Genomic DNA, 15,736 nt, shown 5'->3' with positions numbered 1-15,736 from the left:
GAGGCCAAGACGGGCAGATCACCTGAGGTCGGGAGTTCAAGACCAGCCTGACCAACACGGTGAAACCTTGTCTTAAAATATATATATATATTTGAAGTATAAAAAATAAGATGAACAAGCTAGCTTCGTGTTGATATAAATTAGTGCTGCAAGTTACTAATGAATAAAATTACTACATACACATTCATTTTAGTTTATCTCAATCAAATAAAATTCTGAAATTGATTACATTAACCATTATTAATGTCAACTGCTGTAAGGAACTGTCTAGAGGAAAAAGGAGTCTTTTACCTTATGACCCATTCGGTGTTTAGCCAAGAGATTCAGCAAAAGAGTAATCCTATTATTATATATGTCTACTTGGCAGTACAGGGGATAATATATATATACACACACACATAAACACATATATATATGTGATTTATATACGTATGTATGTATATAAATATATCAGAGATCTCGCTTGTGATCATACTAAAAATACCAGAATCACTACACACCTATGTAAATGCCTAAAATAAAAAATAGAGACAACATCAAATACTCCCGAAGATGCAAAGAAACTGGTTCACCCATGCATTGCTAGTGAAAATGTAATATGGTATAGTCACTCAGAAAACATATGGCAGTTTCTTAATACACAAAACATGCAATTACCATATGACTCAGCAGTTGCACTCCTGGGGTTATTTATCCCAGAGAGTGAAGACTTATGTTCACAAAGACATCTGTATACAGATCTTTATAGCAGCTTCATTTGTAATAGTCAAAACTGGAAACAACTCATGTCCTTCAATGGTGAATAGTTAAACTGTGGTACATTCATATCATGGAATACTACTCAGCAATAAAATGAAATTACCTATTTTTAAATTGAAAAAAATTTTTTTGCAGCTCCAGCTCAAAGGAGGAATGAACTGTTAATACACACAACAGGCCAGGTGTGGTGGCTCATGCCTGTAATCCCAGCACTTTGGGAGGCCAAAACGGGGGGATCACCTGAGGTCAGGCATTTGAGACCAGTCTGGCCAACCAACATGATGAAACCCCATCTCTACTAAAAAAAATATATATATACAAAAATTAGCCAGGTGTAGTGATACGTACCTGTAATCCCAGCTACTCCAGAGGCTGAGGTGGGAGAATCACTTGAACCCAGGAGGTGGAGGCTGCAGTGAGTTGAGATAGTGACACTGCACACCAGCCTGGGTGACAAGGCAAGACTCCTTCTCAACAAAAACACAAACAAAAACAAAATCACACAGCAACCCGGATGACTCTCCAGAGAACTGTGCTGAGTGAAAAAAGCCAGTCCCAAAAGCTTATATACTGTATGATTTCATTTATAGAACATTCTTTGAATGACAAAAATTATAAAATGGAGAAAATATTCGTGGTTACCAGGGCTAATGAGGGGATTGGGGAGGAAAAGAAGTGCATACAAGCTAATAACAGGGAAATATAAGGAAACCTTATAGAGATGAAAATGTGTGTCCTGACTGTTTCCGTGTTAATGTCTTGGTTGTGATATTGTGCTATGGTCATGTAAGATACTACAGAGCAGGAAGCTGGGTAAAGGGTTTCTGGGATCGCTGTACTATTATTTTTTACAACTGCACATGAATCTACAATTACTTCAAATTAAAAAATTTAATTTAAAAAAGAAAACCTGCAACTATTAGTCAAAAAACAAACAGACAAAAACAAACAAAAATTAAGATGCCATAGATTAATAAAATTGCCTGTTTTTAGCTCTTGGGGCATTGTGCACTGAAAACCCACTGGGCAAGCTTTATATAACTTTTCAGTCCTACACAGAACTGAGTGAAATAAAACACGAGAGAGCTCTTATATAGATAAAGTCTTTCTACAGATGTTAATGTTTTGTATCATTATTCTATTTAAATAGTATACACTGAAGAAAGTATATATGTCTTAGACTGTAGTCTACACTTTAAAACTCTAATACCTTTAAGTAAGCTTTAAAACTTCTCGGCCGGGCGCGGTGGCTCGAGCCTGTAATCCCAGCACTTTGGGAGGCCAAGGCGGGTGGATCACGAGGTCAACAGATCGAGACCATCCTGGTCAACATGGTGAAACCCCGTCTCTACTAAAAATAGAAAAAATTAGCTGGGCATGGTGGCGCGTGCCTGTAGTCCCAGCTACTCAGGACGCGGAGGCAGGAGAATTGCCTGAACCCAGGAGGTGGAGGTTGCGGTGAGCCGAGATCGCGCCATTGCACTCCAGCCTGGGTAACAAGAGCGAAACTCCGTCTCAGGGAAAAAAAAAAAACAACTTCTCAAATGCCCTACTTACTGTTAAGTCTAGTCTTTGGGGTGGAATGTTACCAAATAGACTACATTAATACTATTAATATAAAGATCGATAATGACATCTAGAGGAAAATAGATGTAACTTCCACAGCCGAATGTATTGGATCAAAAAAATCCATGTAAATTGCACAGAAAACACAAACCTAGTTTATTTCCAGACCTCCCCTATCCAATCCCCACTCCAGGAAAGTTGTGGACATAAGAGATCACAACCTGATGATTTATACTTTCAACGCATTAAATATAGTAACAAAGAGAAATGAAATGCTTTTATCTGGTATGTAAAGTAAATCTCTGCTTTTCCAACAAACTCAAATAAGTATTACCTTCCCACTTCAAAAAATACATCAGCTTCCATAACTCAATTCCTAAGTATAAAATAGAGATAAGCATATACTTTTTCTCGGCAGGGATGAGATGTGAAATTTGGCTACTTACAACTTTTGACTTACAAAGCATCTTGAAAGGCAAAGTAAAACATAAAATTTTAAATTTAAGCCATCAAAGATGAATGGAAATCACAGTTAGCCCAGTGAAACAGAATGTTGGTCAGAAGATTTTTTTTTTGAGGTGGAGATTTACTCTTGTTGCCCAGGCTGGACTGCAATGGCGTGATCTCGGCTCACTGCAACCTCCACCTCCTGGGTTCTCCTGCCTAAGCCTCCCAAGTAGCTGGGATTACAGGCATGCGTCACCATGCCCGACTAATTATGTATTTTTAGTAGAGACCAGGGTTTCACTATGTTGGTCAGGCTGGTCTCGAACTCCTGACCTAAGGTGACCCGCCTGTCTCAGCCTCCCAAAGAGCTGGAATTACAGGTGTAAGGCACCGCACCTGTCAGGTCGCACCTGTCAGGTCAAAAGATTTTTAATACTTTGGAAGGACATTAAATAAACTAGACTTTCATAGTGACAGATTCAGTGAAATTACTGATGATACAAAGGGCTCAATGAAACATACTAACTGGGATGTTGTTATGTGTTTGAAAAAGTGAACTAACAAACTTACAGATGAAATATATACTGTATTTGGGTCTTCGAAGCTCCTGAATCATATAATCCACATTCTCCTAGAAAATAAAGAACAAGCAAACAAAATATGAGGAGGATTGCTTAAGGAAAAAAAGTAATAAGCATCATCCATTGATTTAATTATTTACTGGGTCTACTGCATATTAAAGTCTAGGTTAAATGTGTATATGTTGGCGGGTAAGGACTGGAGACAAAAGAGATAAATTAATACAATGATCAGGAATATTATCTATTATGTAATAGTATGTATATAATATTAAATATTAACCAGCTGCATTATTTTAGCCAAATTAAAATAAAGAATATAAGGACACAGATGTTGAAATACAACATAAAATTCATTCTAATTCAACTCACATCAAGCTGCTTGTCTATAAATTGTACTCATTTGATCAAAATTCTTTTTTTTTTTTTGAGATGAAGTCTCACTCTGTTGCTCAGGCTGGAGTGCAATGGCACAATCTCAGCTCACTGCAACCTCTGCCTTCTGGGTTCAAGCAATTTTCTTGTCTCAGCCTCCCAAGTAGCCAGGATTAAAGACATGTGCCACCATGCTCAGCTAATTTTTTGTATTTTTAATTGAGCTGTTTCACCATGTCGGCCAGGCTGGTCTCGAACTCCTGACCTCCAGTGATCCACACACCTTGGCCTCCCAAATTGCTAGGATTACAGGTGTGAGCCACTGCACCTGGCCTGATCAAAATTCTTATATAGAACATCAAAATGTATCTACTCTTTAAAAAATCAACATTCAAGAGAAAATACAGTTAATTATATTCACTTTGGCTTTTAATTTATTGGGATCTAAGCCTGCACAACTGCAATGCTTGTGAAGTACTTGCAAGTAGTAGGCTAAGACCTTTTCCATAATTATATTATTTTAAAATTAAAGTATGAAAGTTAAAAACAAAAAAGTTGATTTTTAAATGGTCAAAATGTAAGAATTACAACTACATAAGATTATAATGCAGGTTTTATTGATTTTTGATACATAACACCTGGTTAAATTTCAATATATATTGTCCCCTAAACGTATTTCATTTAGTAATTTGTTTTTAAAATCACATTTATTTACAGAATTTTTAAAAATGTAAGCAACGTACACTGCTTATTAATGGGAAAAAGGTTTTACAAACTGTTTAGATTTAAAAATGCACTCAAATTAACTTTATAATATAATCTTAAAGCAAAACATTTTAATAAATCTTTTAAACCAAAAATCACTTCTTCACAATATGCTAGGCAAAAATAACAAAGTGAATTAAAAGATTCCTAAAAGTTCAGAACATGTGGAAAAAGGCAAAAGATAACAGAATATATAAAATGAAAAAAAGAAAAAGGAAGAATTGTTAAAAGAGTTTGAGAGACAATACATAGCAGTGAGTTTCTCTAATAAAAAACGTTAGGAAATAACGAACAAGATGATCTCTAAGATCCCTCTTGAACCAAATTTTCATGACTAAGTGCTATAAATATGAAACAATTGGAAACTATTATAACATAGCATGTATTCATGAATTCGGCAACTATTTATTGAGTGTCCACTGTGTGGCAAGCATTGGGAATACAGGATGAGAAGAAACAGATATTGTGTCTGTATTCATGGAGCTTACTGCTGGTAATCACGCACACCATACAAAAGTTCAAACCATGACAAGCAATAGGGAGATAAAGATGGTGTTGTAAGTGCATATAAGAGGCAGGTTTGACCTGGTCGGCAAAACCAGGAAAGCTTTACTTGAGGAAGTGAAGTTCACAGCAGAGGAAGAGGCCTATGCAAAGGTCCTGCGGCATGACGGAACAAGGGGAATATAGCGGATTGAAAGATTAGGGGGGCTAAGGTGCAGAGTTCAAAAGTGAAATGGTTCAAAATGAGGCTGGAGAAATGGCAGAAACTAGACCATGCTGCACCTCGCGGCCTACAATTAAGGAGTTTTGTCCTTATCATAAAAGCAATGAGAGGTCATTCAAGAATTTCAAGCGGAAGTGTCATGATCAAATTTGCATTTCAGAAAGCACATAATGTACAAGCATGGTAAAATGCATTAGAGTTGAAGAACATGAATATGAAACAAGAAAGTATAAAAAATAAGATGAAAATAAGAAAGAATTTTAATTTTTAATTTTCTAAATTTTATTTTATTATTTTTTTTAAAGATGGGGTTTCACCATGTTGGTCAGGCTGGTCTTGAACTCCCGACCTCAGGTGATCCACCCACCTTGGCCTCCAAAGTGCTTGGATTACAGGCGTGAGCCACCGCGCCCGGCCTAGGAAAGGATTTTCAAAGGAGAGACTCAAGCTAGATTTAGAAGGTGATGGACAAAAACTGACAAATGACCAAAGAACTTTTAATTAGTGAAAGAAGAAAAACAAATAGGGAACAGGAATGAGCATGTAGAATGGCTCATTCCAATGGCAGCCTAGCTGGCTATAGAGGAGAAGCAGATCTAGGACATAGGAAGGCTGGATACAAATGTGCAGCTCAACTAAAGAAGGGCTTTAACTGCTGGCTAAATAAAGATTTAATCATGGAAGTAACACTGAGTCATTACAGGTTCCTGAGCGTAAATGTGAATAAAGTGGTAAAGATTCAAGACATTCATAGCTGTACATAAAATGAAGTGTTGATGGTGTTCAATGTGACAGATACAGAGGTTAATCCAGGAATGAAGCCATGTGGTCTCTGTTGAGAGTAGCTCTTTAGTGGCAATGGGAATAGCTGTGAACCTAAAAGATATCTTGAAGGAAGAACTGGCTGTAAGGGGTCAACTGAAATATGGAAACAAAACGAGAAGAAGGTTATAACACTGATGATCCAGGATAGTTATGATGCCACCGATAATGATAATTACAAATCATGATAATACAAATTTATTTTGCCGTCTTAATGCTTTCAGATCAGAGTGTTCTGCATCTGCCTGGGCAGATGGCAGCCCAGTTTATGCAGTACCTTTGTAGGTCGAAGAAAACAAATTGCCTTCAGGTGTTTCATGATCTCTCGATTTTGAGAATCAATGCGTTCAAAGAGGTACACTTCTTTCTGAAGAATCTCCGACTGTGTGTACACCATACTCACTATGCCAGTCTGTAAAAACAAAGAATTAACTAAAAGTATGCTAGTCTAGAATAATAAAAACAAGTAGCATATCTAGCCTCTTTTTTCATTAATACTTAGCTGGATAAATTAAATAGTAATATATGGAATAACATTTACTGAACATCCAAACAGGTAGGTAACATACGAGAATGAAAAATATACTCTATCCTTTCAGCTGAAGCTTCAAGGTTAAAAAAAAAAAAAAAAATCCTCTCTTTTAACAGGAACAATCCATACATTTCCAAAAATAATTTTTTCTATCACCTTAACGAGTTTTGTTTTCTGGTCTTGGCCCACAAATAACCTGTCATTTCAGCTTGAGCTCCAACAGCTTTACTTTAAAACACAATGTTGAGTGGAAACAGTGGGCCCATCCCAAAGTCTTCCAAGTGCTCTGACATATTCATGATTTCTTTTCAGAGGCTTTTAGAAAAAGATTTCTGATTCCAATAAATTGTTCCGGGTAGAAGTAGTCTCTGGGCAGTGGCTGGAGCCATTTAGACTGAAAATCCATCGTACAAGCTTTATACAACTTTTCAGTCCCACACAAACTGACCCCATTTTCATATCTTTACATTAAATGCTAAATCCTACAGTGGAATGAGACCAGCCTTTGTAAGGTTGAGAGGGTTCCTTCACAAATGCTGAGCAAAAGCAAACTCACCGTCTCTTTATCCATGAGAAGTACTTTCATACCAGGCCCGCTGTCCTCTATCATTTTGGAAATGTACTGCTTCACAGCAAAAACCACGTTCATGGTGGCGAATTGACAGGTGTCCCAGAGCCCTTCCCGCCCCCTTTTCTGGCTAAATTAACCCCCCGGTTTGTTGGCGGGGTCTCAGCTGCTTCCTCCCTGCAGGGCTTGGCTTCCGGGAGTCCGGGCAACCACGGTGCTGGGAGTTGTAGTTCCGCTGGAGAGTACGGGGGACCAAGCCTACCCCGGAGATGGAAAAATCTGGCTGAGACGCCCTGGGCCGCCGCCACGCGGGGGCGCTATTCTACACCCGCATGTAGAGGTGTCTGTGGCCGGGACTCTAGACCCGGTTTGGCCTTTGGTCCCGGAGGCCCAGCCGCAGCCTGAAGCCCAGGAGAGTGGAGCCTCGCAAAATGAGGAAGCTGGCACAAAGCTTGTTTGGAAGCAGGAACGACGGATCGGGGCCATGGTCACTATCTGCGATTAACGCTTTCTTGCGTGGTAGCGAGAGATGAGGGCAAGGGAGGTGGCCTAATGCTCCCGGCCATTTGGGACTCAGAGAGAAGGCATTTAATAAACCACGCGCGGTATTTGCGCAGCAGTGGTCGAGATTCGTCTTCCTGGCTTCACCGGGTCATTAATAAGGCGGGAACAGTGCCTCTGTGTTGGGGCTGCAGAGGCCTGAATTGGTTTTCCCAAGACAGAGGGCATATGAAATTGAACAAATGTTTGTTGAATGAACAAAGGGAACGCCTTTTACGGATGTTTTGGGGAAGAGGACTGCGGTTCCAGCTAGGGTCGGCCTTGGGGGCCCGCAGCCTGCAGGACCACCGGACCTGCGAGTGTCTCTCTCTGCCCTGCCCCCGACTCAGCATCCTGAGCAATTGAACTCTGCCAGCTCCAACTCGCGCGCTGAAACTGCAGGCAAGAGCCGAGTTGCCTGGGTCCTTTGAAATGGGTAGGGAACACGTATCCCGTAGAGCTAAAACAAAGTAGCGTGGGGATTCGAAGCAAAAACTCTCAAGTTTTTATTGAATCTTGAAACCATCAACTTGGAAGGTCTGCATTTGTGTTTACACCACACAGATCTCCCCCTATGAAAAAGAGAATAGATGTTTGGTTTTTGCCCCTTTACTTTGGGGAATTGTAAAATCAGGAAGATGAGAAACAAGTGCTAGAAATCAGTAACTATAAATGCTTATGAATAGTTTCACCAAAATAATGACAGAGTTTGTGGTCAATAGATTCAGCGTTACCAAATAAATTCTTTATATTGTAAGAAATACACGATTAAAATAACCAATAGCACTTTAGCATTAATGTGCTTGAGATTATGCAACATTATATACAATTTTCAAATCCCTTAAGGAAGATCGGAACCACTGAAATATAAGAGATTTTTGTCACCTCTGAAACTGTGAAGAATGTGTTTTGTTTTGTTTTTCAATTTTTCTACCAAGTAAATAAAGCTTCCCTTTAGGCATTTTCTAATTTTTAGATGTGTTTTGAATGAAACATCTTGTTATATATTAAAGTCAAAATGTGAATATTTAAATGGATACAAATAAGAAAAACTAGTGTTATACGCAAATTTCATTCTTACCAATTTAAATGTTCATATCTTACAGAAAACATAGAAACAATGCTAATGAAAATCCTGTAAATTTCTGATATTTGAAAATCCACCACCAATCTCCCATGTCACTTAGTTTTTATTTTTCTTATCTATAATGTGGACTGCAGTATAGAAAATTTTTTCCCATGTTCTGCTTATTTTAAGAAAGACGGAGATAAAGACTTGTGCATGAAATGAGTGCCTCTTTAGACAGCAATCTGTAAGCAATAGATGGAAAGAATCTGCATCCTTTTGATGATTTATACTTGCACACAGAACTTTTTGAGGGAGGAAGAAAATGCCTACTTGACAAAGCTTACTAACTCATTCCAATTTCCCGTAAAATTCCATTGATGTCAGTGGCAGTGATATTTTATACACTGGGTGATATGATATGGAACATACACATTTTGAACAAAACAAGTATTACATATTTAAAGGGTGCTGTGATGGTCCTGAAGTTAGCTTGCTTCCTTCCTGAAGAAAACCACACAAGCCATTTTAAATGCCTCCAAATTAAGAACTTCTTTTGTATCCCCATACCTCTAAAAATAGGACTGAAACCAATGATAAAGTCCAAACTCTTGCTTTGTGACCCATTCGGTCTAAACCCAGAGTTACTTGTTTTGTCGTAGGCAAGTGACAGCAAATCCAGAAGCCAATATGAAGTGCCTACTTATTTTTAATTTAGGGTATAAACTATAATAAGAAATATTTTCAATAGTAAAGACATTAAATTAAAAAAACATCATGACATCCTTCAAATATGAATGATTACATTAACTTAAAATTTTCAACTTGAAAAAAATTTGTTTTCACTGGGTCCAAGAAATCAGTGCTCTAAAGGATAGAAAACAAGAAGTCAAAAAATGTAGTATTGGTCAGGAGGGTGGCTCACTCCTGTAGTCCCAGCACTTTGGAAGCCTGAGGCGAAGCCAATCGCTTGAGTCCAGAAGTTCAAGACCAGCCTAATCAACATGATGAAACCCTGTCTATGCAAAAAAATATGAAAAATTAGTTGGGCATGGTGGTCAGTGCCTGCAGTCCCAGCTACTTGGGAGGCTGAGGTTACAGTGTGCCTTATAAGTATGTAAGTTAAATAATCAGGAATGAGGCGGGGCGTGGTGGCTCATGCCTGTAATTCAAGCACTTTGGAGGCCAAGGCAGGCGGATCACCTGAGGTCGGGAGTTCAAGACCAGCCTGACCAACATGGTGAAACCCTATCTTAAAAAATATATAAATATAAATAAATAAATAAATCAGGAATGATTATCCAAATAATTAAATGTACTTCAGTTTTCTCCAAAGTGTATACTATTTAGAGGTTTAACTGCCCATTTTGTGTTTAATCAAAATCATGGTCTTCCCCATCAGAACTCAAGGCTTCAATAGAAAACAAATAATATGTAAATAAGCTTCAGTATAATTATAATAACAATATGGCCAACTCTTGGTTATTTTAGATTAGCAATTCTCTCTTTACCATAATCCTTGTTGCTTCCTATTAACACTTCTCTCATGAGCCATGGATAAGAAGGAAGATGAAATTTAATGAAACTGAAGTTAATTAGATTTCCTACTTGATAACAATTGAAAAAAAATTCGCATAAAGTATGTCAGTATTGGCCAGGCACAGTGGCTCATGCCTGTAATCCTAGCTGTTTGAGAGGCTAAGGCAGAAGTGTTGCTTGAGCCCAGGAGTTCGAGACCAACATGGGCAACATAGCTAAACCTTGTCTCTACAGAAAATTTGTCTCTACAACCAGATGTTGGCCGGGCGTGGTGGCTCACGCCTGTAATCCAAGCACTTTGGAGGCCAAGGTGGGCGATCACCTGAGGTCGGGAGTTCAAGACCAGCCTGACCAACATGGTGAAACCCTGTCTTAAAAAAAAAAAAAAAAAATTAACCAGGTGTAGTGAGTGCACCTGTGGTCCCAGCTACTCAGGAAGTGTGGTGCTAGGATTGCTTGAGCCCTGGAAATCGAGACTGCAGTGAGCCGTGTTCATGCCACTGTGCTCCAGCCTGGGCGAGAGTGAGAAAAGAGGGCCGGGCGCGGTGGCTCAAGCCTGTAATCCCAGCACTTTGGGAGGCCGAGGCGGGTGGATCACGAGGTCAAGAGATTGAGACCATCTTGGTTAACATGGTGAAACCCCGTCTCTACTAAAAAATATACAAAAAATTAGCTGGGCATGGTGGCGCGTGCCTGTAATCCCACCTACTCAGGAGGCTGAGGCAGGAGAATTGCCTGAACCCAGGGGGCGGAGGTTGCGGTGAGCCGAGATCGCGCCATGGCACTCCAGCCTGGGTAACGAGCGAAACTCCGTCTCAAAAAAAAAAAAAAAAAAAGGAAAAAAGAAAGAATGGCAGGATTGCTTGTGTCATACATACAACCAGTATTTGTGCAGAATTCTTAACCTAACCATTTTCTCATCGGATAAATGGTAATAACATAACCTACCTCACGAATTTGTGAGAGTTAAATGAAATAACGTGCAAAAAAAGTATTTTACACAGTGGCTGGCGCACGGTAAATGCTCAATGAATATCAGCTTTCATTATTGGAAATCCAAAGGGTAAACATGCATTTTAGCTTATTTTTCACTTATGGCATGTTTATTTGCCATTGACAAGAAAATTTAAAAATAGAATCAATTTCCGAAAATGTAAGCCATAGCTTCTGCCATAGCTTCTAAATATAATTTCCATTAAGACTTATTCTTGTATTACTATACAGTAATGGAAATCCTAATGGGAAGATTTGACCTGCTTCATCATAATTTGTAAAGCATGCGGTTTTTAATGAAGAAAAAACTTAGGAAAAATAGACTCCAAATGATTTCAGTGGCTTAGTGTCTGTGCAGCCTCAAATCAAATAGAATTTGTTGGATTTTCATCGCAGTTCACCAACTGTGAAGTACTGGGCTTTATGGCAACAAAAGCGTGTAGTAGCTTTAAATCATTAAGTAAAAATTATCTGCATGAAGAGTTCTGTCTGCACATTTAACAATTTCAGTGATTCCCCCTTTCTGAGCAGTAAACTGATAACAGCTACAGTGAGAATGTTACAGCTGGATTGACTAGGAGCTTGACTACCAGCTATCAAATCCTGGGCAGAGCCCTTTAAAATAACTATCCTGAATTCATACTTTTGATTAAAAAGAAGTTCACCATTTGTAGTATTTTGAGATGGCCAAAGAAGTTGGATTTCTGTATGGAAACCACTCCCCAGCAAGAAACATTTCTTTTTTTTTTCTTTGAGACAGGGTCTTGCTCTGTGACCCAGGCTGGAGTGCAGTGGCGCCATCTCGTCTCACTGCAACCTCTGTCTCCGGGTTCCAGTAATTATCATGCCTCAGCCTCCCGAGTAGCCAGCACTACAGGTGCCTGCCACCAAAGCCCGCTAATTTTTGTATTTTTAGTAGAGACGGGGTTTAATTTTTGTGTTTTTAGTAGAGACAGAGTTTTACCATGTTGGCCAGGCTGGTCTGGAACTCCTGGCCTCAAGTGATCTACCTGCCTTGGCCTCCCAAAGTGCTGGGATTACAGGCAAGAGCCAGCATGCCTGGTCTACAACATTTTCTATCTGCAGAAACTACAGGTAATATACTCAGAGACCTGAGTAATTGAAATTTTAGTTAAATAAGATCTTTGCATTCCCAAGGATCAAATGATCTAGCCTGAGTGAAATTTTGGTTGTATTGAGCTTGTTATAAATATAAGTCAGAGCCAGCATTGGTGGGTCATGCCTGTAATCCCAGCATTTTGGGGGGGCCGAGATGGGTGGATCACTTGATGTCAGGAGTTCAAGACCAGCCTGGTCAACATGGTGACACCCCGGTCTCTACTAAAAATACACAATTAGCGAGGTGTGGTGGCTCTGGGCTGTGATCCCAGTTACTTGGGAGGCTGAGGCAGGAGAATTGCTTGCACCTGGGAGTTGGAGGTTGCAGTGAGCTGAGATCACGCCATTGTAGTCCAGCCTGGGCAATAAGAGTGAAATTCCAACTCAAAAAAAAAAAGTCAGGTTTCCCCTTCACTTTTTAATTAGTTCTAGGCCATTGTATAGATCAGCAGCTTTCAAAATGTAGACTGTACACCATGATAGTTTTGTAAGTTGCTCTGATATATAAAACAGAATGTGATTTTGTTTAAGAGAGATTCCTAGCTAACGTAGGTAGAAAAGAACAGTTGCTCAGAGTAAGACATAATTTCTTGGGCAAAAGATTAGAGAAGGCAATTTGCTGAAAATGAAATAAATAACTAGTAAACATGTAAGAGATGCTCAATGGTAATCTAAAAAATGCAAACTAAAGTCACAATGGAATTACCATTTCATATCCAAAAATTAAAATGTCTGACAATACGAAGTGTTGGTGAAAATGTAGAATAACCCTTCATCTATTGCTAGTAGCAGTGTAAAAATTGGTATAACATTTTGGAAAGGAATATGGATGTTAAAAAGCTGAAGATATACTATACATACTCTTGTGCTCAAAAATTCTTCCTCTTGGTATATATCCCTCTTGTTTCCATGGAAACTCCCAAAGAAGCTTCCCTTCTTTGTTTTGTGAAAGGGCCATATGTGCAAAGCGACCCCCAAATGACAAAAGAGCCGAGAAGGCAAAGAAGAAGGCAGACAAACCCAGTTTGTCAGTTTTGAGTGATTTATTAGGGGAAATTACAGACAGAAATATGGTCCCGGGCAGCTGGATGACAGGTAGATCCCTGCATCACAACCTCCCAGACCCAGGGCTTATATCTTAGGAAAAATGTATGTGCTCTGGAAAGAACGTGTAAATGGCCGTGGGCGTCACAGCCTCTGATTTCTGCCACAGCATCAAGTGTGGTTTAGGAGGAAACTTGCAGTGAATAGAGGTTCTTACGTAAAGACTAATACATCATTTAGACATTCTGGAGGCATTCCCAGACTTGGGGTTAGTCAGAAGTTACATGGCAGATTAGCATTTAAAATAAAGTCACCCTTGTCCCCACACTTGTTAGCTAGGAGTGGCCAAGCAGCTCTTGGGGCAGCCAGAGCCCCTGGGCAGCTCACTGCTGGGTATGAACAGCCTCATTTTTTTACCTACATGCTTTTCCAAGATTTCCTGTGTGTGGTCATGAAAGGAACTGGAAATTGCTGCCGTAGAGAACTCTCACACATATGTGAGAGATGTACAAGAATGTTCTTAACAGTATTGCTGATAATAGCAAAAAAGTTGGAAACAACCGAAATGTCCATCAACAGAAGAATAAATAAATCATGGTATCATTTTATAACAAAATACTATCTTCAGCAGTTTAGATGAATAAACCAGAGTTAAGGGCATCTATACGGTTGAATCTCGAAAAGATGGTAGGGGGTATAGAAACAACATACACAGTCCGTGTAGAGTATGATATTATTTACATAACATTTGAAAACATGCAAGAATAATGGTATATTGCTTAGGGCTGCAAACCTACAGATTGGTGTATGAAGAAATGCTACATGTGGCTGGGCACCCTGGCTTACGCCTGTAATCCCAGCACGTTGGAGGACAAGGTGAGAGGATTCCTGGGGGCCAGAAGACCAGCCAGGACAACACCGGGAGACACTATCTCAACCTCAAAAAAAAAAAAGGTTGGTATCTTCTGAGGCCTCTTGGAGATGGCTGTCTTCTCTTGTGTCTTCACATGGTCTCTTTGTGGTGTCTGGGTCCTAATCTATTCCTATAAAGACACCAATCAGATTAGAGCCCACCCTAATGACCTCACTTAACCTTAACTACCTCTTTAGGGACCCTTTCTCCAAACGCAATCCCATTCTGAGATACTGAAGGTCAGGACTTCAATACAGGAATTTTTGGGGGACACAATTTATCATCAAACAGATGCTGATTGGTGAATACATCCTTCAGCCCTAGATGTCACCTAACAGCCTAAAAACATAGGAAATGAGGCACTAAAATCTCACGGAAGGAGTCACACTGTTACTTGTATTTTCTCTTTTATGTCCTAATATTAAATAAGAACATATGGCCCTACTTCTATCCTTGATTTTTTTTTTCTCTTTTAAACTATCTTTTATTTTATGAATGGTTGAGATGATTAAAAGTATACTATATCAAAAGACTGCTAGGTTTTTGTGTGTGTTTGTTTTACAATGGCAATTGCACATGTAATGGATCGTGCAATTCATATTGGTCTGAACCCTTCCAACTTTTAGCTGAATATTTTGTATTTATTTACATTGTTATTAAGTTTTATGTTTATGTTTTTTTTTTTTTTTGAGACAGAGTTTTGCTCTTGTTAACCAGGCTGGAGTGCAATGGCGTGATCTCGGCTCACCGCAACCTCCGCCTCCTGGGTTCAGGCAATTCTCCTGCCTCAGCCTCCTGAGTAGCTGGGATTACGGGCACACACCACCATGCCCAGCTAATTTTTTGTATTTTTAGTAGAGGTGGGGTTTCACCATGTTGACCAGGATGGTCTTGATCTGTTGACCTCATGATCCACCCGCCTCGGCCTCCCAAAGTGCTGGGATTACAGGCGTGAGCCACCACGCCCGGCTATGTTTATGTTTTTAACATTTTTTCCTTCCTTCTTCCTTCCTTCCTTTCCTTCTTCCTTCCTTCCTTCCTTCCTCCCTCTCCCCTCTTTTTCCTTTTCTTTCCCTCTTTCTTTCTTTTCCTTCTTTCTTTCTTTCTTTCTTTCTTTCTTTCTTTCTTTCTTTCTTTCTCTCTTTCTCTCTCTCTTTCTTTCTTTCTCTCTTTCTCTCTCTTTCTTTCTTTTTTTTTTCTCTCTCTCTTTTTCTTCCTCCTGCTCCTTGCAGAGCAGCGCTACTCCATAGGTAGTGTGCCCACAATAGCCAAGTTTTATGTTTATTTTAATGAACATATTAGTAAATGTTTATCTTCCCTACCTAGACTGGGCATTAAAGAAAGAATATGAAAAGTGGCCAGGCGCAGTGGCTCATGCCTGTA

General features: G+C 39.4%; 1 protein-coding gene across 3 annotated transcripts in view; it reads right to left on the bottom strand.

Annotated features, from left to right (window-relative positions):
• Positions 1-7,342, bottom strand: part of VPS45 (vacuolar protein sorting 45 homolog) — an 81,660-nt gene extending 74,318 nt beyond the window's left edge. For all 3 annotated transcript variants that reach the window (XM_002759858.6, XM_035280020.3, XM_008984256.5), the window contains exons 1-3: positions 7,128-7,342; positions 6,317-6,451; positions 3,343-3,403 (exon numbers count right to left, since the gene is read on the bottom strand). In XM_002759858.6, the coding sequence (XP_002759904.2) occupies positions 3,343-3,403; positions 6,317-6,451; positions 7,128-7,220 (289 nt within the window). In that variant the 5' untranslated portion in view covers positions 7,221-7,342. The remainder of the gene's footprint in view (positions 1-3,342; positions 3,404-6,316; positions 6,452-7,127) is intronic.
• Between the last annotated feature and the right edge of the window lie 8,394 nt (positions 7,343-15,736).

This window comes from Callithrix jacchus, chromosome 18, assembly GCF_049354715.1.
Source record: "Callithrix jacchus isolate 240 chromosome 18, calJac240_pri, whole genome shotgun sequence".
Classification (NCBI taxonomy): Eukaryota; Metazoa; Chordata; class Mammalia; order Primates; family Cebidae; genus Callithrix; species Callithrix jacchus.
This window is presented reverse-complemented; position numbering and strand designations above follow the sequence as displayed.